The sequence below is a fragment of the Trichosurus vulpecula genome, chromosome 1 (genome assembly GCF_011100635.1).
Source record: "Trichosurus vulpecula isolate mTriVul1 chromosome 1, mTriVul1.pri, whole genome shotgun sequence".
In the NCBI taxonomy this organism is placed as follows: domain Eukaryota; kingdom Metazoa; phylum Chordata; class Mammalia; order Diprotodontia; family Phalangeridae; genus Trichosurus; species Trichosurus vulpecula.
Window position 1 is genome coordinate 403,456,946 of NC_050573.1, and position 25,454 is coordinate 403,482,399.

The 25,454-nt window shown below is 39.7% G+C and overlaps 1 protein-coding gene across 1 annotated transcript in view; it reads left to right on the plus strand.

Moving 5' to 3' along the window:
- Window positions 1-25,454, plus strand: part of EGFLAM (EGF like, fibronectin type III and laminin G domains) — a 261,390-nt gene that overhangs the window by 113,290 nt on the left and 122,646 nt on the right. The window contains exon 7 of the mRNA XM_036767943.1: window positions 24,435-24,601. Within this exon, the coding sequence (XP_036623838.1) occupies window positions 24,435-24,601 (167 nt within the window). The remainder of the gene's footprint in view (window positions 1-24,434; window positions 24,602-25,454) is intronic.

Here is a 25,454-nt window from a genome sequence, read left to right on the forward strand (position 1 = left end):
TGGGGGTGGGTAAAAAAACGAGAAGCATATAGAAATTTCAACTTCCAAAAAGCAGTCAAAGTTCTGGCTTCCCAAACTGGGTGGGAGGAGCGGAAGGGTACTATGATTGCATAGAAAATACATACGTTTGCTTCCAGAAGCTCTAACGCCAGATCACTTCACAATGTTGCTGAATGCTAAATGTTGTCCCCTAGAAACGATGGAAAATGGGCACTTCAAATAAAATATGAGTGTATGTTGACGGCCCTTTCTCTCTACATTCTCTCTACATTCAGAAGGGAGGACATTCCATCATCCCAGCCATTCTTTATGTTTGTGGCACTCTCCAAGGTGCATCCCCATGTTTTTCTCCCTTTTCTCTTGTGAGTTGCTAATGATCCTCACTTCCTAGGTGAGGAAATTAAGCCATGGAGAGGTGATGCCACCTTATCCTAGGAACCTAGCTCTAGGGCTGAATGATAACTTGGAGTCCATCAAGTCCAACCCCTTCACGGTACACATAAGGAAGCTGAGGACTCGAGGGTCTTAATTAGTTGCTCAAGGTTACACAGGCAGTGAGAGAGCCAAGATTGTGATGTGTAGGTCTGGTGACACTAAGTCCGACAGTCCAAGTTAAGAATTCTTTCCATTGTACCATACTTGCTGAAGGTCAGACAGCTAGTTAATGGCAAAGGGGAGCCCGGATTCCTTTCTAGTTCTGCTTGCTGTAGCCTCTATGCAGGGGGGGGAACCTGTGACCTCGAGGCTATTTGTGGCCCTCTAAGTCCTTAAGTGCAGCCCTTTGACTGAATCCAAACTTCACAGAACACACCCTTTTATTTTATTAAGAGGGTTTGTTCTGGGAAATTTGGATTCAGTCAAAGGGCCGCACCTGAGGACCTAGAGGGCCACACATGGCCTGGAGGCCGCAGGTTCCCACCTTTGCACTCTATGGTAATCTTATGCCAATATTCTCTGTACCAAGATTCAAGTCAATAAGCATTTGTTAATCACCTACTATGTGCAAGGCGCTGGGATAAGTGAATGGGATGCCAAGAAAAGATGAAAACTAGTCTCTGCCCAACCCCAAGAGCTTACTTTCTCATGGGGAAACACAATATTTAAATAAACAAATACAGTATAATTTGAGAAGGGAGGGAGCAGTAATAATTAAGGGACTAGGAACCTCCTGTGGGAAAGGGTACCTAAATTGGTCCTTGAAGGAAGCTAAGGATTCTAAGAAGCAGAGATGAGGAAGGAAAGAATGCATTCTAGCCATGGGGTCAGTCTGTGCAAAGGCCTGGTGGTGGGAAATGCAGTGTTGTGTCTTGGGAACCCTAAGAAGGCTCATTTGGTTAGAACATAGAGTGTTTGAATGTGAGTAATGAGCACTAAGTGTGAAAAGGTAGGCTGGAGCCAGATCATAAAGGACTTTAAATGACAAACAGAGGTGTTTGTATATTGTCCTAGGGATGGAAGATGGAACTCCAGCCATAATGTGCAAGGAATCTGCTGTCTAAGGAAATTGGAACCTCAGTTTCTATGATTTCAATGTTTGCAATGTTTCAGAAGGAATCCCATCGCAGCATATTGCTGTGTTTGTTCCCCTGTTTTAAAATAAATCCCAGCGTTCGTTTGTAAACATCTCAGATTATACTCCATTACAGATGAGTGCCCAAGGATGTGTACTTAGCCGGAGCTTGTGTGGGCTCGAAATCAGAAAAGGCAATTAAGCGTGGATGATTTCTCAGGCGCTTGAATTATTCCCTTCTCCTAGATATGCCTGTTGAGTGTTTAATACTAAACTCTTCTTTCCTGATACTTCACTTCTGCAAAAGGAGAAGTGTGGTATGACTCTGGGCTCCTGTTTGATGGTAAATTAATGGGTTCATAGCATTCCTGAAAGATTGTATTCTAGGTGCTAATATAAAAAAACAGGAGCACCTACTAATGCCAGGGAAGGGGGCTACTAACAGCCTTCAGACTCAAACTAGGCCAAACTGCCCTGGTTTAATGATTTCCAGCTTAAGAGATTCAAGAAGTCATTTAGGGTCATGTAAGGGGCTGCTTATAGAATGCGTGCCTTTTGACCACTAGGAATGTGATTTTTCAGAAATAGGCAAATATAAGCCCCATTGATCTTGCTCGAATCTAACCTGGAATGTTGCTCTAAGTCATGGTTTGCTGATTTTTCTACCAGCTGCCCTGTATAGAACCCATAATGAAATTTAGAAAACTCATCTACACCCAAGGCTGCTCCAAAGTTGATAGTGATACCTAAGAATTGATTTCATTTGAGAGCCTTGAGGTCATCCACACCTGAGCTGTTCTGTGCCAAGGTCCTCTGTATTAAGTTGGGAGATCTGGGTTCCAGTGGCTTCAGCCCTTAACTATCTATGAAATCGAGACCAAGTCATTCCACCTGTTTGAAATCTCCATTTCATCGCTCATCAACTGGGATAATACTCTCTCTCTATCTAGCTCACAGGGTTTTCGTGAGGAAAGCATTACAGAAATGTGCTATATTACATTTGTGATTACCAAGATGGGCTCCCAGAGTCTTGGGCACTTATTTTCTGTGGAACACAAGTCTTAGTTATGCTTCTTGTATAGGGGGGATGATGACATCATAGATATAATAAAGAAATGAACTTATCATGATATTTTAGAGGTATTTACAAGGTTATTAAAAAAGTAGCAGCACAAATTCCACTATCAGTTAATGAATTAGCAAGCATTTCTTAAATGCTCCTACTCTGATTTAAGAGCTGTGCTAGTTCCTAAGGATACAAAACCAAATTGAGATAGTCTGCTCCTTCAAAGAGCTTACATTCTGTCAGAGGAAATGATGTATACATAAATAAGTCTATACAAAATAAATAAAAAGTACTTTTTTCAAAGGGGGAGACAGCAAAAGGGGGGATCAGGAAGGGCCTCATATAGAAAGTGGGATATGGGCTGAACTTTGAAAGAAACTAGGGGTTCCAAGAAGCAGAGGAGAGGAGGGAGTGAATTCTAGGCAAGAGGGACAGGTAGTACAAAAATGTGGAGGCAGGCATTGGAGTGGTATTTGTGAGGAAAGGCAAGAAAACTCTCCTGGATGGATGAAAGAGTGTGTTATGGAGAGTAACATACAACTCTAACTAGAAACTGAAAAACCATTTGCATAACATTCCATGGTGAAGATTGATTACTCAGTGCTCTACACTTAAATGAAGGACAGAGTTGGTGAGAACTTGGGAGAGGAGAGAACCTGGTTTTGAGAAAGAAGCTTTACAGATCCAGATTTTCTTCCAAGGGGAGGTCTCTGAAGAGAAAGAAAGACTTCAAAGAAGCTGTCATGTTGAGGAGCTGGCACTTTGATCATGCCCCTATCCCCAGTTTACTACACTAGAGAATTTGGGGAATTTCTCCTTGGGTAAAATCTAATTCACTTTCTCTGTCTGTCTCCATCTCTGTCTGTCTCTGTCTCTGTCTCTCTCTGTCTCTGTCTCTCTTTCTCTCTGTCTCTGTCTCTCTTTCTCTCTCTCTCTCTCTCTCTCTCTCTCTCTCTCTCTCTCTCTCTCTCTGTCTCTCTCTCTCTCTGTCTCTCTGTCACCATCTCTCTTTCCCCTTCCCTTTCTTTCTCTCTGTCTGTCTCTGTCTCTGTCTATCTGTCTGTCTCTTTCTCTCTTGAACCAAGATGTGTCATTTTCATTCACCCTAGGTATTATCTAGTATTTTCTCATCTTTAAACTTCTCTGATTTGCATGCTATTAATCTGGATAAATGCATTTATTTGATATTCATTTTATGTCATTTTTGTATACCTGGCATTTGTTAGGAAGGGAATCAAACCTTGGATATATAGCTTGGGACACTCCTTCCCCTTTTAGGAGTAATGATCAGGAGTATAATTTGAAGCTAAAAATTGCATCCCTTAGACTAACAATACTTAAGAAATCAGCTATCTTTAGTGTTTCTTCTGCTTATCCTTGTTCCAGGGAGATTGTCTGTAGTCTAGCCCAGTATCCCCTCTCTCTGAGGAGAGCAGATTGACTAGCCTCTTGTCCCCAACCTCCTGCTCCCTTTCTAGCTAGAATCAAAGTGTCCCTTGGAGAAGAGTGAATGAAGGATACTCTAGATAACAATGTATAATAAGACTGAAAAGGTAGATCTGAATTAGGTTGGAAAGGGGTCTGAACTAGAGTAGAACACAGGTGGCATTTCTTTTGTCATTGATAGGATTGATGGTGTACTTCAGGCCACAATGCCCACATGAGGCAGTCACTAGGCAAGGTCCTAGTTCCAGGATGGTGATCGTTTTGTTTCAATTTACCTTTCTGAGAGTAGCCACAGCTCACCTATGAAGTGAGACCAAACAAAAGAATTTTTTCTTTGTGACCTTATCAGAATAGAAATTTGTCAGAAGCCTAGGCTGAGAATGAAAGTTTTCAGTCAGGTGTGATCATCATAATTTACCAAAGTTAGCCCGTAGGCTTGAGATTAACTTAGGCACTAGCATTTTAGCTTTTTCAAATGTGCCCAACAGATGGTAGGTTGTTGTTTCTTATGCAATGGAGAGAATATTTAAAGTCTTCAGGCTCAAAATAAGCCTGTAGATAATAATGTTATCATTTTTTAACTTTGCCTGATATTTTAATACAACAGATCCTATTTCCAGGTGAAGATGAATATCTGTTTTCCCAAATGATGTTGGGCCTATATTGGTGGACAGCAAAACTTAGTGCTTATTGAAATAAGAGCCTAGCATATGTATAGCTACCTACCTTTGAAATATTTTGGTTATGAATATCTGAAAAGCTACTCTGCTCTCTGACTGCGAATTTCCCTAGGGTATCTCCCTTTCTCAAAAGAAAAATAAAATGTGTTCTAGGGAAAGTAAAGCTAGAGGCCTGTAAAGGAAATACTCTGATGTTCTAGTCTTTTCAATACCCATACCCATATATACTATCTGGCAGGTTGATCAGAGGTAAAAAATAGTTTTCATTTAGCTCCCTTCTATAGCCTTTCAGACTGAACATCCCCCTAGGTGTGGACTTTTGGTTAAAATTTAATCACAGCATAGTATGTTGACTAAGAAGGTAAAAATGAAGCCTTCTTAGTTGTAATATGGCCATTTTCAATCCTACCATTTTCTTCTAGTCCATATAAAAATTCAAGATGATGTATGATTTAAAGCCATGGGTCAAAAAAAATCTCAGCAAAAGTTAGATATTCTATCAGAAGGAAAAGAGTTTTTCCTCTCTTCTCCCTTCTGCCTCTTCTCCACTAAATAATTCAATCCCTGCTTTTGCCCCCTTGTAAGAGAAGCAATCCATAATGAGACCTAGAAAATTCATCTTCACACAGGTCTGCTCCTAAGCTAGTTGTAATGCCTAAGAATCGATTTAATTTGGGAGCCTCAAAGTCATCCACACTTGAGATTTTTTTTAACTAACAAATTGATATTTTTGTTAAAAAGTCATCCTTTTTTACACCCCACCACCTCACAGATCAGAAGCTACTTACTAATCCTAGAGTAACAAATGAACTTAATTAAAATTTTCTCACTGGGAGCTACCTTCTAGGGACTCCAAGTGCAAAGAGCACCAGCCCTGAAATTCAGCGTGGAGGCTAAGGCCAATGCAATGTTCCTTGTGTGTTCCTAAAACCTGAAGTTAAGGTTAATGGCTTTTCAGGTTACGGAATTATGTTGTTCAGAATCCGAATTTAAGAATTAGGCTAGAGAGAAAGAAAGGGCACCTGGGTGCTTGTGCCACAAGAGAACACTGAGGCCTAGAAAGGTTTCCTTATCTGACTGGAAGTGACCATTTCCCTTACATGGTAAGCAAGGAAGGATGCATTCCATTTTCCACCTGGGAAGCAGCCTTGAGTTTGCAGTGATAAATAATGAGCAGTATACAGAAGGCCTCCATCAAGGAAATCTTGGAGCTGTAGCAAACAATAAAAACCCTGGGTGAGAAACAGGAATCAATCACAGCTGGCCTTGGAGCCCTGAGGTTGCCCCATCTCTAGCGATCCCAGCTCCACCAGCTTTGTTCAAGGACTTGGCTTCTAGGGGCACAATGAACTGCATCTCTAGCTTGGTCTAAATCAGACAAATACAGTCTTATTTTAGCCAAGATAAAGCTGAAGTTTCTCAAGAGGAGCCTTATTAGGACATCGAGAAAAGAAAATCTAAGGACATAGGAAAGAGAAAATTTGGTGTAGTGAAAAGAATTCTGGCTCTGGGGTTAAAAGACCTGGGTTTTAATTCTGACTCTACCGTTTCCAAGTATTAAAGTCACTTAGTTGACAGGTGATTTTATAGAGACTAGAACCCAGCTGTATAATACTTCAACTCTCCATGCTCCAGGCAATTCTCTGAGACTCTATATTATGAGAAAATAGCTGGGGTATTCACGTATCAATAGAGGGAACTTGCACAATGGGAGTTTCCCATATCTGAAATCATTGTGTGAACAACAATAAAAAGATGATGATAATAACTGCCATTTGTATATCATTTTAAGGTTTCCAAAGTGCCATACACAGTATTTCACTGGATCCTCACAACAGCTCCGGGAGATAGGGGTTATCACACCCATTTTACAGATGAGGAAACTGAGAGAGGTTAACTTGCCCAAGGTCACAGCTAGTAGGTAAAACAATGAGTAAATATATACAGTATCTTAAAGATATATGGTAGCGTATTTTGCTTTTTTTTTTTTTTTTTTTTGGTATACCCATCCCTTAGCCCAACGGCTGGTGCAAAGTAAAGCTCTTAAATACATGTCAATGGCAGACTGATTTGCACGCTGGCTCAGATAAAATGTCAGAATCTTTAAAATATCAAGCTTTAGAACATCATGTTTTATAGCTATGAGGGAGAGATGTAAAGAATGGGGACCAACTGAAAATTTCTTTCCCAGGTATCAATGGAAATTTCGTATCGTTAAGTATTTCTTTAAGATGCATCTGCTTTTTTTCTTCTGGTTTTGAGATCAGGCATCTCAGAGGAGACTCACAAACTGGTACTGGGTGTCAGGACATTGCCTAAGAGTCAAATGCATCCACTCTGTGTGGTAATGGAAGGGTAAGAAAGGCGAGTCTGATGGTTTTCCCAGAATGAAGACATACTAGCTCTACAAATTGATCCCTTAAAGCTTCAGTCACTCCTACGGTGAGCTTTACGGATGTAATACCAAGTCAGATTGATGGAAGTTGACATAAATTGAATTCTTGTGAGGGTAACAGCCCTGGGAGTCATTGGTAAAGCGTAAAATGAAAAGTGCACTCCCTGGTTGGCTCACCTGGGACAAATTGCCAGCTGAGTTTATCATTACCCCACTCTATCCATCTGTTTGTCATTTGGTAGGGTTGGACTGATTCGTAAATAAAGGAAGCAGGCTGAAAGCTGAAGGTCAAATGATACGTCATTCTTTTTTTTTCTTTTTTGAGCTAAGACTACTTAGTGGTTTCTGGAGATTCCTCTACAATACATTTTATTGGAAAGAAAGTCTTTGCAGAAGCTAGTTCTGAAGAAGCAAAAGAGATTCCTTTGGGGAACATACCCTGTGGAAAAAAAAACAACCCAGTTTACCTTGAATAATCCGTAGGTCCATGAATCCCTTCTTTTAGAGCATCATGTCACAACCTAAAAGAGATAAAAAGATTTCTCTTTATGTGGCGCACAATGGGATTGTGCTACTGAACATCTTGATATATTTATTGTAAGGAACAGGAGACGATCATAAGATCATGGATTCAGAATTGCCATGGACCTTAGAGAACATCTAGCCCGGTGAGTGTCAAACTCAAATAGAAAGGGATCCTTGCAGGTGGCATATTGACTTAGGAAAGAACAAATTAACATCATCTATGTGATATTGTATTTTTGTTTTGTTAAACATTTCCCAATTACATTTTCTTATCTCCAGTGAGTCAATAAGCATTTACTAAGCACCTACCAAGTACCAGGCACTGTGCTTAGTTTTAGGCTCACAGAAAGAAGGCAAAAAGAGAACTCCCTCAAGGAGTTCACAGTCTAATGTTAATCCCTACTCTGTTTCCACAGCCACCATCCCCTGTTGTGCCCGCATCTCTTTTCACCTAGACTATTATCATAGCCTTCTTTTAAATTTTTTTAATATTTTAATTTATTATTCATTTATTTTTAACATTGTTTTCTTTTTACATTTTGAGTTCCAATTTCTCTCCCTCTCAACCTTCCCACAAACACTAAAAAACAAGCAATATTATATCAATTATACATGTGAAATCATGCAAAGCGTATTTCTATATTCATCATATAAAAAGCAAGAAAAATAAAGAAAGTAAAAAAATTATATTTTGATTTGCACTTGGAGTTCATCAGTTCTCTCTTTGGAGGTGGATAGCATTTTTTCATCATGAATTTTTGGAATTGTCTTAGATTACTGCATTGATCAGAGTAGTCTTAAGTCTTTCACAGTTGATCATCATGACTACATCGCTCTTACTGCACATAATGATTTCCCGGTTCTTCTCACATCACTTTGCATCACTTCATATAGGTCTTGCCATGTTTTTCTGAAACCACCTCCTTCGTCATTTCCCACAGCACAATAGTACCCCATCACAATCATATGCCACAATTTGTTCCCCCATTCCCCAATTAATGAGCGTTCCCTCAATTTCCAATTTTTTGCCACCACAAAAATAGCAACTATAAATATTTCTGTACATATAGGTTCTTTTCCTTTTTCTTTGATCTCTTTGGGTTAAAGACTTAATAGTGGTATTACTGGGTCAAAGAGTGTGCACAGTTTTATGGCGCTTTGTTCATAGTTTCAAATTGTTGTCCAGAATAGTTGGGTCAGTTCACAACTCCACCAACAGTTCATTAGTGTACCTATTTTTACCTCATTCCTTCTAGCATTTGTCATTTCTGATAGGCGTGAGGTGGTACCTCAGAGTTGTTTTAATTTGCCTTTCTCTAATCAATAGTGATGTAGAGCATGTTTTTCATGACTATGAAAACTACCTGTTTATATCCTTTGACCATTTATCAATTGAGGAATGGCTCTTATTTTTATAAATTTAATTCAGTTCTATGTTCAGTATGTATTTGAGAAACGAAGTCTTTATCAGAGAAACTTTCTTTTATATTACATCATTGTCCATGGTTCCTTTTTATCAAAATGTAGTTTCCCTTATTTTCCCTTTTTATTAGGTCTATTTTTGCCTTTGCTTTGCATGAGATCATGATTACTACCCCTACCTTTTTGTAATTTAGCTGAAGCATATTGGGAATCTACTCCCACCCTTTATTTTAAATCTGTGTGTATCTTTCTGTTTCAAGTGTGTCTCTTGTAAACAAGATATTGTTGGATTCTGGTTTCTAGTCCATTCTGCTCTCCACTTCCATTTTATGGGTGAGCTCATCCTATTCACATAACTGTGTTTTCCCCTCCATCCCATTTTCTTGTCCCTCCTCAAAAGTCTATTTTAGTTCTAACCACTGCCTTTCTTGATCTCCTCCCTTTTATCACACACACACACACACACACACACACACACACACACCTCTTCTTTTATCCCTTTCCTTTCCTATTGGTTAAGTTACAATTCTGTACACAACTGAATGTGTGTGTGTGTATGTTCTTCCCTCTTTGAACCAATTCTATTGAGAGTGAGATTCAAGCATTGCCTGCCACAGTCACCCCCATTTCCACTTTTGCTGTAAAAGCTTTTCCTTGATTGCTTCATTTATGTGAGAAAGTTTTGCCCATTCTACCTTTCCCTTCCCCCTTCTCCCAGTGCATCCCTCTTTCTCCCCCTTCATTCTTTTTGGAGATCATTCTAATATAATCAATTCATACCCATGCCGGCTGTCTATGTAAATTCATTTTAGCTGTCCTAACAATGTATGCGTACATGTATCATCTTCCCATATAAGAATGTAAACAGTTTAACTTTATTGAGACCCTTATGATTACTCTTTCATGTTTACCTTTTTATGCTTCTCTTGAGTCTTTTGAGTGTCAGATTTTCTATTCAGCTCTGGTCTTTTCATCATGAATGAAAGTCCCCTCTTTCCTTAAGTTTTCAATTTTTCCCCTTATAGATTATACTTAATTTTGCTAAGTAGATTATTCTTGGTTTTAATCCTATGTCTTTTGCCATCTAGAATATCATATTATAAGCCCTCTGCTCCTTTAACATGGAAACCACTAAGTCTTGTATGATTTTGAGTATGACTCCATGATATTTGAATTGTTTCTTTCTGACTGATTGAAGTATTTTCTCTTTGCCCTGGGAACTCTAGAATTTGGCTATAATATTCCTGGGAGTTTTTTGAGATTTCTTTCAGGAGGTGAGTGGTGGATTCTTTTAATTTCTATTTTACTCTCTGGTCCTAGAATATCATGACAGTTTTCCTTGATAATTTCTTGAAATATGATGTCTAAGCTCTTTCTCTGATCATGGCTTTCAGGTAGTCCAATAATTCCTCAATTATTTCCCCTGGATCTATTTTCTAGATCAGTTTTTTTTATTTTCATAAGGTATTTCACATTTTCTTCTCTTTTTCATGCTTTTGACTTTGTTTTATTGTTTCTTGATATCTCATAGAGCTATTAGCTTCTACTTGCCCAATTCTAATTTTTAAGGAGTTATTTTCTTGAGTTAGATTTTGTACTTCTTTTTCTATTCGGCCAATTCTGCTTTTAAAGGAGCTCTTTCCTTCAGTGAATTTTTGTGCTTTTTTTCCATTAGGTTATTTCTTTTTTTAAAATTTATTTTCTTCAGTTTTTTTGCACCTCTTTTACCAAGATGTTAATTCTCTTTTCATAATCTCCTTGCATCGCTCTCACATCTTTTCCCAATTTTTCCTCTAATACTCTTATCTCTTGCTTTGCCTTTTCCAGGAATTCTTGTTGTGCTTGGGTCCAATTAGTATTTTTCATTGAAGCTTTGTAGCTGTTTACACATTATTGTCTTCTAAGTTTATATCTTGTTCTTCCCTGCCACTATAGTTGATTTTTATGGTCAGATTCCATTCTTTTGTTGTTTGCTTATTTTTCTAGCTTATTTCTTGCCTTTGCTCACCTGGGATAGGGAGGCACTGTGTCAAGTATCAGGCTCTTTCATGCTGCTCTTTTCAGAGCTAGTTCTGGGGGTCTTTCTGGTGCTTCCAAAGTGGTGTTATCCTGGGAGAGGTATAGTCACTGTTCTTCTGGCCTGGGCTCTTGTCTTTACCAAGTAAGGGCCCTTGGTCCCCTGCAGCTACAAGTTCTAGCATTCCTCCTCACCTTAGAACTGCAACCAGGGCCCCTGGTCTCTTGGGACTGACCCCCAGCACCCCTATCCACCCTGGAGCTGAAACCTAGAAATGTGTATAAGCAATAGAGTTGCCAATCAGTGCCAGCTGTAGCCAGTGCCCACAAAGGGCCCCCTATCATGTCTTTCTTATCAGTTGTCTGACCCCCTTACCATCTTTGGGTTGAGAGCTTCTGAAGCTGCTGCTAGGGTCACTGTTGCTGCTGCTGCATGTGTGGGCTCTGGTCAGGCCTCCATCCCAGTGTCACAAACTTCCACCAGGGACATCCTAAATTGTTTTTAGTCTGAAAAAATACCTCATCCTGACCCTTTGTTGACTCTATTGGTCCTAAATTTGATTTGAGGCATTAATTTAAAGTTGTTTGGATGGAAATGTTGAGAGAGCTCTGCTGGGTTACCTCTCGTCTACCATTTTGGCTTTGCCTCTTTGCTCCCAATTACATTTTAATCTGGTTCAGGCCACTCAGGACTCTTGTGAGTTGTTTGTGGCATGACTTTGACACCTCTCATCTGGCCCAACCATCCCCTATTACAGATGAGAAAAATGAGGCCTGGAGTGACTGGCCTATGATCATAAAGGCAGTAAGCAGTAGAGTTTATACTAAGCCTTCTGCCTCCAAGTCACTATACCATTATCTTGGGAGAGAAAGGCATATGGGAAACAATAGTAAGCAATTTTTTAAAAACCCTATCACTTTAGGAAAGTGAGCTCCCAGAACCCACACAGAAGTCAGGAAAACATCAAATAATATAATTGGATGTGGGTTGATGGGGAATATGGGGTGGGGCCTTTATAATAGTCATTTCCAAATGCTATAATTAGATTTTCTCAAAACATCAGAATGAAAAGCAGATTTCTAATCCATTCCCTTCCAGTCCACGATGATCTGGCTGTCAAGAGATGAAAGATGCAGATCCTCTACCCTCACTTCCCCTAGAAGACATCCCACCCCTTAGTAGATTCCATTGTCAGAAATATTTTTCCTGACTTTTAACCATTTTAGCCCAATTTCTTAATAATAGTTGATGTGTATGTATGTGTATATATATATATATATATCTATACATATACACATATATATTTATATATACATGCAAATATATATTTCTATATCTTTTGCCTCCCTTCCCTTAACATAATATGTATGAACACACACACACAAACATACACACACAATCATATGCACATATTGCATTAAGAGAAGAAAGGAAAAGGAATAAGAATTTAGGTTCTTAACACTGTGCCAAGCACTTTTGGCAAATATTTCACCCAATCCTCACCACAATCTTGTGAGATAGATCCAGTTTTTTCATCTCCATTTTACCAGTGAGGGAACCGAGGCTCTGCTTCAATGACTTATCGATGGTCAATGAGCAGTAGGTATTGGAGGAAGGATTAGGATCAGGGTCACTGGTGATTCTAGGTGCAGTAGCCTTCTTTACCATCACATCTCCATTCCAAGGACCATAGGATTTAGAACAGAAAGAAATCATCCAGTCCTGACCTTTCATTGTATTGATGTGAAGATAGGCTTACTTAGAAAAGTTATGTGACTTGCTCAAGGTTATACAGGTAATAACCAGCAGAGCCTGGATTTGAATTCAGGTCCTCTGACTCCAAATTCAGTACTCCTGAGGCTACACCACACTCTATGTGATTGAATCTTTGTGCCATCAGTCTTTGCCTGGCTACTTACTTTCTAGGGTGTGGAAAACAATAGTAGTTAAGCAGCCACGCTTGATAATTGCTGAGTATTCTCCTATGTCCTATCTGCTCCGTAGCCCTCTCCATTGCTGAGGGAATCCTGGCTTCGTTGATTTCAAAAAGTATTGAATTCCTAAGTAAGGACCTCAGATATTATCTAGCTCAGTGGTATCAAACTCAAGTGGAAACAGATGTAGGCTGGCTACATACTAAATTTTAAAATCATAAATTAATGTTATCTATGTTGTATTATATGTTTATTTATTTTCTTAAACATTTCCCAAATATATTTTAATCTGATTTTGGTTGACCTCCAGAGTTTTGCTAGTGATGCCTCTGCTGTAGCTGAACCATCTAGGCACAGAGCTTGATTTATTATTGCAAATAAAGGGCATGGCAGATCTGAACCCATCCCAGCATGGCCCACCCGGGTGGGTAGTGCAGCAGTTACCATAAGGCAACAAAGCTGTGCTGAGTCAGACTAATACCCAGTGGATTGGAAGTCATCCACATGTGTCAACTCTGCCTGAGGGATGGGGATAATGCTGCTATCAGACTCTCAGGGTTATTTTTCCCAAGTCGTCTGCTCTCTCTCCTAGCCACTACACATGCAGGAGTAGGGAACCTGCAGCCTCAAGGCTGCATGTGGCCTCTAGGTCCTCAAGGGCAGCCCTTTGACTAAATCCAAACTTCACAGAACAAATCCAGTCAAAGGCTGCACTTGAGGACCTAGAGGGCCACATGTGCCTTGAGGCCACAGGTTCCCCACCCCTGGAAGAACTCATATAAAAGTCCTCACTGGTTGACCTTAGCTTGGCTACAGTAATGTTGGGATGGCTGAGAGAATCTTTGTTTCCTGATACAAGGAGTTAAGACTCCTCAATGCTAGTTCTGCTCCCCATTAGTTTTCTACCCCAGTATTTCTACCAGAACGATAGCATGGGTGGAAAGCAGAGTAAATTGTTTGGATAGTTGTCTCTTTTTTCTATCAGAGATCCTGAGAGCCAGTGAAAACAATCAATCCCTACCGAAATGTTGTGGATTGCCAAATTGAGAAACAGTAATAAAAAATGATGAATTTGTAGTCAAAGGACCTGGATACAAACCCTGGTTTTGCAACTTACTCCTTCTAGGACCTTGGAAAATCCTTTCTGCCTCTCTAGAACTTATTCCCCACCAAGGTATTGGGTGCTGCAATAGAGTGTTGGAATTAGAGTGAGAAAGATGACCTGAGTTCAAATCCTGCCCACTTATATGATTAATGGCCCAGTTAATTATGATTTTGTTTCTTTAAAGCTTTCTCTTAGGACTAAAACCCACATTTGTTTCTTCTTTCTCTGAAATTCTGTTGTAATTATAATCTTATAATATAAACATAAATTGGCCCTTTATGATATACTTAGAATATTCTTACCTTGTGTTTTCTGCACACTTTGTGTGTGTATATGCATGTATGTATGTGTGTATGTATGTATGTGTGTGTGTATGTATGTCTTGTCTCAGAAGTAGCTAGGTATCTTGCCTTGTCTTATCTTGTCTTAGAGGTAGCTATGGGCCTAGAGTCAGGAAGACCTGAGTTCAAATATGGCCTCAAATACTTATTAGCAAGTACTTCACCTCTATTTTCCTTAGTTCTCTCAGCTGTAGAATGGGGATGATAATATTGTGAGGAACAAATGAGATAGTATTTGTGAAGCGCTTAGCCCTGTGCCTGGTCCCTAGTAGGTGCTACGTAAAGGCTTGTTTCTTTCTATTTCTTTCCCGTGTCTCTTCCACTTGTCTAGAAGTTCCTTGAAACCTTGAGATCTCCTTCTTTTGTATTTCAACAGACTCACACGAATGATAGCCATAAGTGGACATTTCGTAAATACTCGTTAGTGAATTGATTTGCTGCTTTGTAAGGCAGTCATTTTGTGACTTTATCTAGAATAGCAGTAAGATATCCGGTTCTATTTAACTCATTAAACGTTGATTAAGCACATATTATTCCCACAGCCCTGTGCCCGGCACCGAGATTGCCAAACAGGCATGTCACAAACCATGTGGATCTAATGGCCCCATGGAGGTTGCCGTTGGCATTGATGCTTCAGTGGCAATGAGTAGCACAGAGTACCCAAGGAAGGAAAGGGAGCTTTAAGGTAGTACTGCCCCTTGGTAATGGCTTCAGTGAATTCTTCTGTCTCTTCTTCATTTATTTCTTCTCTTATTCTCTCCATCTCAAAGGACTGCTGTGCTCTTGAACAGGGCGAGTAACTACAAAGTGATCCTTGATGATAGCCCTAGTTTTTCCAGTCCTGTCTCCAGATGGCTTCTCACCAATGAATCTTATTGACTGAAAGGAACATTAGATTGCATATTGTACAACTTAGAGGAAATATTCCCATTAGTACTTTAAAAAGAGGGAGGGAAGGGGGAGTAATTTAAAGTCTTTTCTGTACTGACAGTGGGTCAGGAGCATCGTATTTATCATGCAGGACAGCCTGGGCTTCCATGCACCCTTTTCTTCCTATGGCTTTTTAATGAACATCTTCGTTTGCCAGGATATGACTATTAAGGTCCCCCATGTGTAATGGGGACATTATATTTAGGTCAAGAGAAATTTCTTTGGCTGAAAAGATTATTTAAGATTATTCCTTTGCCTGATTCATCACATCCCCTACATTTTTACCTTTGCCTGGAGTGTGTCTTTTTCCCAACCTCTATTGTGCCCTCTGGTCCTTGGAACACAACAGGTATTCAAGTCAGGAAACCAGTGAGGTAATCAGAGTCAGGCTGGAGTTCATAGTTATAAACAGCTCTTCAATCAGTGTATGATCCTTTCTTTTCTTTCTTCCCTTAAAGAAATAAAACCTGGAGCATTTGAACAAACCTTGGGTTGACTAGCAAAAGGAACCACCCATTTGTGTTTCTTTCTAGGAGCAAATGAATGGGAAATACACAATACTATCTTCCACTAAAATATTCACTTGAAGACCATTGGTAATATTGGCAGCTTGTCCTGTGTAAACAGAGGCACATTCAGAGAGCACTTGGAGGTTATTTCCTGCAATAAATATCACAAGGACATCTTAGGAAAGGACACCAGAATCATTTTATCTCAAAGGTCACATCTTTTCCGACTTTACTTGTAGATATTCCCAGCTGACTTTTCTGGGTTGGAGTGATTTTGTTCTAATTTCAGTTTGTAAATGTGTTTCCTTCTTTCGACTTAATTTTCCTCTTTGATGATAAACTTGGCTCTTATGAAAAGTCTGGCAGCTGTGAAACCATCCAGCAGCTCCTCATCCTCTCTGTTTGGAGGGGCAATATTTTTACCACTTAACTAAAGCCATAAGGCACGCAAATTATTATGAGAAAATGCCCTACACACGTCACTTATTAGCAGAGATGGAGGAGTTGTCCCAGCTCCTAATCTCAGTTTTTTCAATGTCATACTTAAAGCATCAATGGATAGTCAGCTCTCAATTATTCACACTAATGAGGAACAGAACTAACCTGGATTAAATAAATCCGTGGATAATCTAAACATGTTTTATCAGATAAAAGAAACCTTTTAATGAGGGCATTAGTAGCAAAAAAGCAAAGTAGTTGAGTCTTACTATACCTGTTTTCCTCTAATAATCTCCTGACGGAGGTATTTACAGCGAGATGATCGGGGGCATCAAAAGGCATTAAAGCATCAAGAGGGTGAATGGGGCTCTGCATTCATAGAGTATAAGGCACAGACTCTTCATCTTAGCTTTCGAGGTCCCCCTCATCCCACCAGCTTGGCTCCAGCCAATCTATCTCTCTTTCATTAATCTACAGTATAAACCCTCCACACCAGTCAGATGTCTCCACATTTTCTCCTAAACATGCTATCTATATTCATGCCAAGTCTCTGCTCATGCTGTCTACTCTCCTATTTACACCATTCCCCTGAAAGTTCCTCATTCCCCTCCACTGCCTACTATCCAAATTCCGTGCATACTTCAAAATGTAGGACCCACCACTTCTATGCAGGCCTTTCCTTACTACTCTAACCTACAATGACCTTGACTTTCTTTGAACTCTTTTAGCCTGTGAGCTCTCCAAGAGCAGGGATTGTCTTCTGTCTTTCATGATGTCTTCAGTACTTAACCCATACCTCACATAGAGTGTCTCACTTATATGTTATTGACTGACTGTCTGTCTTACTGACTGTAGCATATATTAGCTAAATTAGTGGTTCTTGGTTTGGCCAGTCCAGGTCAACAATCCCTGGAGGACTCTAGGATTATAACCAAGGGTCTATGAAAACATATTCACACCAGGGATCATATTGAACTCCATTTAATGCCAACAAAATATGCAGCATGATTCAGCAATCCATAAACAGACATGCCTTCCTCAGGTTGAGCAAATGATATGCCCTGCACATCTATTTATTTCTATTTCCAAATTAACACAGATGCCTTTGTGGTTAACGAAGTACAAATTTGTGTGTTACTGAATTCATAGCTGCTTTTGGCCATCGCTCATTTTTTCAATTTACCAGTACTAACAGCACAATTGCTGTTTTATGGTATATGTGTGTGCAATATTATTTTATATTAAAGAGATCATTTTTAAAAATTTGTTTTCTTAACATTCTTAACAATTCTTTCCTTCCCTCCATCATTCTCCCACCCAATGAGAAGGCAAGTAATATGATAGCTGTTATGTATGTGAAGTCATGCAAAACACATTTCCATATTAGCCATGATGCAAGGACCAGAGGGTACAATAGAGGTTGGGAGAGAGACACACTCCAGGCAGAGGTAGAAATGTAGGGGGTGTGATAATCTTAAATACTCTTTTCAGCCAAAGAAATTTCTCTCGACCTAAATATAATGTCCCAATTACACATGGGGGACCTTAACAGTCATATCCTGGCAAATGAAGGTGTTCATTAGCAAGAAAAATAAAGTGAAGAAATGCTTCAGTTTGCATTGAGACTTTATCAATTCTCTCTCTGGAGATGTATAACATTTTTCATCATGGGTCCTTCAGAATTGTTGTGTATAGTTGCATTGATCAGAGTAGCTAAGTCTTTTACAGTTGATCATCTTTACAATATTGCTATTACTGTGTATAGTGTTCTTCTGGTTCTGCTCACTTCATTTTGCATCATCAGTTCATACAAATCTTCCCAGGTTTTTCTGAAACTAAAAGATCTTCATTTAAAAAAAAAGATTGGGAGCCACTATACCATTCTTTTGGATCCTTTATCATACATATTAACAATTATGTATATATATATATGTATATATATATATACACACATACATACATATATATATGTATATACATATATATGTACATGAGTGCCATGTCTTTGACTGAATTGTAAACTCTTTGGGGACAGAAATAATTTCAACTGTTTCTTTAGTACCTACTTAGCACATAGTACAGTGAATAATGAGCTAACATTTATATAGCTCTTTAAGGTTTGCAAAGTTATCACTATACATGTCTCATTTGATCTTCATTGACATAATTGCTATCATTGTCCCTATTTTACAGAGAAGTGAACTTAAGTGATTTGTCCAGGATTATACAACTAATAAATTTCTGAGATAGGATTTGAACTCAGTTCTCCCTGACTCCAAGGCCAGCACTCTAGGTATTATATCTTCTACCTACGTAATGCTTTTATGGCTATGTAATCTCATTAACATGGGTACTTCCTCCATTCATAAAGATAGAAGACTATCCTTGCCTTTTCATCTTGTGCTACTCTTGACCATATCTTCCCATTGATCCTCCACAGAGTGGCCTCTCAGCATGCTGGGGACTTCCTTTAGACCTTGTAACATTGTATGAATACCAATGGAGGATGCAAAATGTACATCAATTATCTCTTGCTTTTACTATGGGACTAGCCCACTCCCTTTCCAGTCATACATATCTGTGCTTCACACTGTTTCTCTTGTTGCATTGATTCATATTGCTTAAATATTTGGTAAAGATTTAAAGATTAAAGATTTGGTGATGGTCTATGTTGATATCTATTCTTCTATTCATTTCCCATTTGGGGGTCACCAACGGCTAATTCAAATAGGTCAGAGAGTGGTTACTTCAATTGTATTCATCACATTTTTTTCTTTTAATTTGGTGTTGATTTTTATTTGTGTTCAAGTAAATCAATGATCTGGCAACATGCTTACAGATTTGGAAATTACTCCCACATTGATAACCAGTGGTCTCAAATTTGTTGTAATAGAAGTAATATCATTTTTTAACGATATGACACCCCGTGCCTCCCAAGACTCTTCTTTTCTTATACTAATTAGCATGAGATATCTGTATAATCTAGATGCCTTGTACTCTTTCATTTCTTGCCCTTGAATTCTATTACCAACATATTTTTCACAATCTTCCCTATCCCCATCTTTGCAGTGAAGTGACTGAGTTTTAAAATATATATTGATATAATCTATAGGCTCTTATTAAGTTCTTAGTACCATTGGTAAAATTTATTTACCACCACCCATTCCCCATCCTCTTCAATAGATACTATCCTATAATCTACAACTATCTTCACAGTGGTTGTTCCACAAGTGACTGTCATCAGTAGAGGAGACAGAGAGGCATACGTAGCATCTGGGGTGGTAGATCCAGAATCAAGAAGACCTGGGTTCAAATTCTACCCCTGTCACATTAACTGTGTAACTATGGGCAAGTCATCAAACATCCCTGAGCCTCAGATAACTCTCTAACACTAAAAGTCATAGGTTAAAATCTACATGTTATCATAGGCTCTGTAATATTAACAATGAAATGTTTCTTACTTTTTTAGGTAGTTAATTAAGCTAGCAGTTTCATTTGCCTCTCCAAGAAGAACCTGTGAATTAGAACCTTCGATCTTTGCTTATAGAGGCAGCGAGGTTGCTCAGTGAATAGAGCATTGGGTCTGGGGTCAGGAAGACCCATCTTCCTTAGTTCAAATCCAGCCTCTGACACTTATTAGCCATGTGAACTTGGGCAAGTCACTTAATCCTGTATACCTTGGATTCCTCGTATGGAGAAGGAAATGGCAAACCACTCCAGTATCTTTGTAAAATAAAAAACAAAAAACTCAAATGTGGTCACAAAGAGCCAAGACACAACTGAAAGGACTGAACAACAGCAATAAAGCTTCACTTACAAGAAGAATGTTAATATTATATATTTTTATATATAATTACATATTATTGATATAACTCTGTTCCTTTAGCAGCAGGCCCACTCACTGGTCACTTGGGCAAGAATCTCCCATTTAAAGTACCAACCACTAAGTTAATGTTTATAAGTGACCAAAAAGATTGTACGAGTCTTAGCACCCTCTGCCCCCTTTTCTCCTTAGGTTCATCATGAGCTCTAGAAAGCCAATGATCAGTTATCCCACACAGTGATACTTGTTGTTGATTCGGATGATAATAAAAGGAACCTCTGAAGCAAGGTGGTGCTAGACTTCGAGTCAGGAATGGCCAAAGCCCATTTAGCTTCAGCTTCCTTAAATCTCTTGATTGCATTTATAGAGAGAATGCCAATATTGATATGATACTGTTCCTGCAGTAGCGGACCCTGGTTGTTGCCCAAGTATCTCACATTTTGAGTACCAACAATTAAGATAATCTTTATGGATGGTCTAAAAACAATGTGGTTCTTTTTAAAAATATATATATTATTTATTTATTTTTAGCATTCTTTTCTTCTGAATTTTTGAGTTCCAGATTCTCTCCCTCCCTTCCACTCCCCTGTCCCACCCACTGAGAAGACAAGCAAATATGGTATCAGTTACACATGTGAAATCACACAAAACATTTCCATATTAGCCATATTTCAAAAAAAAGCAAGAAAAATTAAAAAGTGAGAGAAAATCCTACTTCAGTCTGTACTCACAGAGTTCATCAGTTCTCTCTCTCTCTGGAGGTGGAGAGCATTTTTTCATTATGAGTCCTTCAAAATTGTCTTGGATCATTGTATTGATCAGAGGAGCCAAGTCTGTCACAGCTGATCACCACTAGAACACTGCTGTTACTGTACACAATGATCTCCTGGTTCTTCTCACGTCCCTGTGCATCACTTCCTGTAGTTTTTGCAATAAGACTGTGTGGTTCTCAATACCATCTATCTACGCTCTCCATCTGCCGCCATCTCCACAGAAGCTAAAAGGGGCCCAACACTGTCTTTGTGACTCTGCTCTCTCTCGGCTCTCCTCTTGCCCTTTTGATGACTCCTCAGGCTATCTTGGGATCTTCCTCCATGTGATACCCACTAACTAAAAAGATGTATTCCAGGGCTCTTTCCTGGGCCTTCTCGTCTCTCATTTTATGATCTCACTTTTAATGAACTCATCAGATCTCATGAGTTAGGGCAGCAAGGTGGTGCCCTGGAAAGAGTGCATGACCTAAACTCAGGAAGACCTGAGTTCAAATTTGGCCACAGATACTTATTAGCTATGTGACCCCTGGACTTAACCACTGTCTGCCTCACTTTTTCCATCTGTAAAATAAGGATAATTATTGAACTTACCTCCTGGGTTTGTCGTGAGATAACATTTGTAAAGCACTTTGAAAATCTTAAAGTACTATATACATGCTAGCTATTAATAGCTATTATTATATTTATACAGTTGAATCCCAGATCTACTTGTCCAGCCCTAAAGTCTTCCTCCTAAGTTCCATTCTTGCATCATCAACCTCCCTTTAGACATCTCAAACTGAATGTCTCATTGGCATCTCAAACTCGACATATACAAAGGAGGACTCATAACCTTTCCCCACAGATCCCCCTCCCCTCTTACAGTTACTGCCACTCTTCTAGTCACCCAAGTTTGCAACCTCATTGTCATCCCTGATGCCTCACTCTTGATTACCCCACATAGCCAATGAGTTTCCAAATCTTTTCGTTTCTTTTTCTATAACATCTCCTGTATGAATCCCCTTCTCCACTCACACAGGTACCACCCTGCTTCAGGTTCTCATTGCCTCTCACCTGGATTATTGCAATAGCCTTCTAACTGGTCTCCCTGATTCAAGTTTCTCCTCACTCCAACACAATCCATCCTCCACCCAGCTAGCAAAGTGACTTTCCTGTAATGTATAGGAAAAACTTACTATTACTTCGTTTATCTCTGAGCCTCGGGCAAATCTCTAACACTAAAAGCTAAACACAGGACATCCTACCTCTAGAATCCAATATAAATTCTGCTAATTGGCATTTAAAGCTCTTCATAACCCAGCCCCTTCCTGTCTTTCTGGTCTCCTTCCACATCACTCTTCTCCAAACTCTCTAAGTTCCATCCACAATGACCTATTTGCTGTTCCTTATACACATTTTTGGACCTTTGAATTGACTGCCCGCTCACCCACCCCCCCGCCCATGCCTGGGATTCTTCTCTCTGTGTCTCTGTCTCTATCTTTCTGGCTCTCTGTACTCTGTCTTCCTCAGTCTCTCTGTTAGCTTTCTCTGTCTCCGTCTCTGTTTCTCTCTGTGTCTCTCTCTTCTTCCCCCTGCCCCTTTCCTCTTAGAATTCCCAGCTTTCTTTAAGATTCAACTTAAGTACCCACCTTCTACAGAGGCCTTACTCAGTGCCCCAAGCTGTTAGCATCTCCCCACTCAAACTAACCTTCCATCTACTCTGCACGTATCTGATATTTACTTATTTATGTACATGTTATCTCCTCTATTAGAATATAAGCTCCTTGAGGGTAGGGGCTGCTTCTACTTTTTCTTTATGTCCCCAACACTTAGCACAGTACCTGCCACATTAAGTAAAAATTTAATGCTTATTGATGGCTTGAGGGACATTTTGTATTTTTCTTTGTGTTATGGCTTGCCATGGCCAAGGAATTCATCACCACTTGGCCAGTTAACTGGTGATAAATCCCTCTCAACTGAGCATCTGTCATCCTGATCAAATGGGGTTGCTGTGTAGTTCAAAGGAGGTATAATATATTAAATGTCTTGCAAATCTTATAGTGCTCTGTAAATTACAATAGTAATTGTAGTAGCAGTAGTTGTGACAGTGACAGTGGCGTCGTTTGGCTGATCCTTGGAAAGCAGGCACGGTCTGTTCCTAGGACCATACTCAAAGCCTTTCCAGAGTGGTAGAATCTTTCAGAGTCTGCACAACCTCAGGAATAGCTTTCAGGAGCCCAGGTTTGAAGTCATATCACAGTGAGCCATCAGCATGAAACCCTGCCTCAGATCCTTACTAGCTGTGTGAACTGGGGCAAGTTAGTTAACCAATCTGGGCCTCAGTTTTCAGAAGGGGTGAGGGGAGACAGAGTTTAGTGGCCTCTAGGTTCCCTTCCAGCTCTAAATCTATGATCCATGATCTTCACTCTGGAAAGCATGTCCAAGCCCAGAACAATTCTAGTAATTGTAATTGTGGATGGAGGTTACTAAATGCTTGTTAAATGAATAGAGATTGGGTGGTTTCATGGTAATTCAAGACTGGGAGTCAGGAGCCCTGGAATCAAGCCCCAGTTTGGCCACTAACTAACAGTGTGACTTTTGGTCACTTCTTCTCTCTGAAACATGTTTCTTTATTTGTAAACGAGGTCAGAAATTATGTCTATTTACCTTTCCAGAACTCAAATTCTGTGTCTATGAATGACTAAGAATCAAAGGGCCTAGATGATCCATAGATGCTATCTTATTCCAGAAACAACTGGAACATGAGTGTGGGATGTTTGTGGAGGCCCTAGCTCCCTCCATCCTGGCTCTCTTTGTGCATTCAGGGACCCGCCTGAAAGTTCTATGCCTGAAGGCAGACAGGTACCCTGGGACAATTTCTACCCTTCGATATAGGGCCCACTATCGGAACTGTGAAAATTTAGTGCCCTATCAGGCCTGTGGCTATTAAATCTCCTTTCACATTTCGGGTACAAGTAAGGACTTGCCAAGAACAGAAAGAATCTCTAGGGTTTTCTCCTAGGGATTAGTGCAATTAGCCACCCTATAAAATCTTTATTTGTTTTATGAACTGCAAGTTGGGAATAGATTGCATCTCTGTTCCCCTGACCTCCAGGGATGGGGATTGCTGAGTGGATGCTTGTTTATAAAACATCTGGACAGAAGAGTCCTTGAATGATTATCAGGACTGTTATTATCTTTCAGTCATGTTCTAAATGGAGGAGGGGAAGGAGCAGGAAGCAACCTTTAAATCGAGTTTTAAGGCTGATCCTACAAATTATACAATATGTTTTATTGGGAGAACCCACAAATATACAGCCTCTGATTTACAATACAGGTCCCTTTTTAGATAGGAAACCATTATTCATTTTTACGAGTATTGCTTCCGGAGTTCAAATGTTGTTGGTTTTTACAGTTTTCTTTTTCTCTAGTATTTCTGAAGTACTCCTTCCTCCTCCTCTCTCTCTCTCTCTCTCTCTCTCTCTCTCTCTCTCTCTCTCTCTCTCTCTCTCTCTCTCTCTCTCTCTTTTTAATGATAAAGGCCAGATTTCGACAACAGTTGGACTCTAATCAAAGAACAGATCCAGATGGACTCCATGGTTCTTAAGGGACTCATTGCAGATACCCAGTACCAGTTTGCTGTGAAGGCTGTGAATACTTTTGGAGCCAGCTCCCTCAGCCAGCCCAGTGACACCATACGAACCTTCAGTGAGTAGAACAGTTTTTCTTTTTAAAAAATGTTTATTCATATATTTTGTGTTGACATCACCTCTTCCCAATATGTTTCCCCTCTACTACCCAGAGAGCCATCCATTATGATAAAGAATAAAAAAGAAAGATGGAGTGTGGGGGGGAGCACTTTGTCAAAACTAACCAACACATCAACCAAGTTTGACAGTATATTCTGTGTTCAATGCCCACAGTCCCCCACTTCTGCAAAGAAGTAAGGGAAGAATATTTTCTTATCTCTTCTTTTGGGCCAAGCTTAGCTCTACAATCAGACAGTGTAGAACTGCTTTTCTCAGCTGAGAAATATGGCTGTGTTTGCAGGGTTGACTTTCAGGGATCGAACCCTTTTCGGTGAGTTTTCTTAGGACCCTGTAGAATGCACATGCCCAGAATCTGACACTATCACAAGGACCTTTATCCCTAGAGTTTTTCTCAGTTCTGTAGAAGTTGAGGCTCTGGTGAGAGAGGCCTGGAGCAAAGGCCCTTCCTTCCTGTTCCTGCACTCTGGAGGTCACTGCCAAATTTATTTTTGGATTGTTCTTAAGGGGGTTGGGTCAGCTTTCTTTCATGAATGCAGTGCAGGCTTATGTACACAGAGTAAGATGGAACTCGGCCACATTCCTCCTCATCCTTGGAGGAATTGAGTAATCTTAGATTCATTATGAGGTAGAAGACTAGGGGGTTTGGGGTGGCAAGAGATATGGGGTCCCCAAAGAAACTAAGCCCTTTCAGGATTAGCCTTCTGCTCTAGGCCATCAATATTCAAATAAAAATCAATCCCCCAGATGATTACCCTGCACTATCAAGAAGCCTTCATTCTAAACTGCGCTAT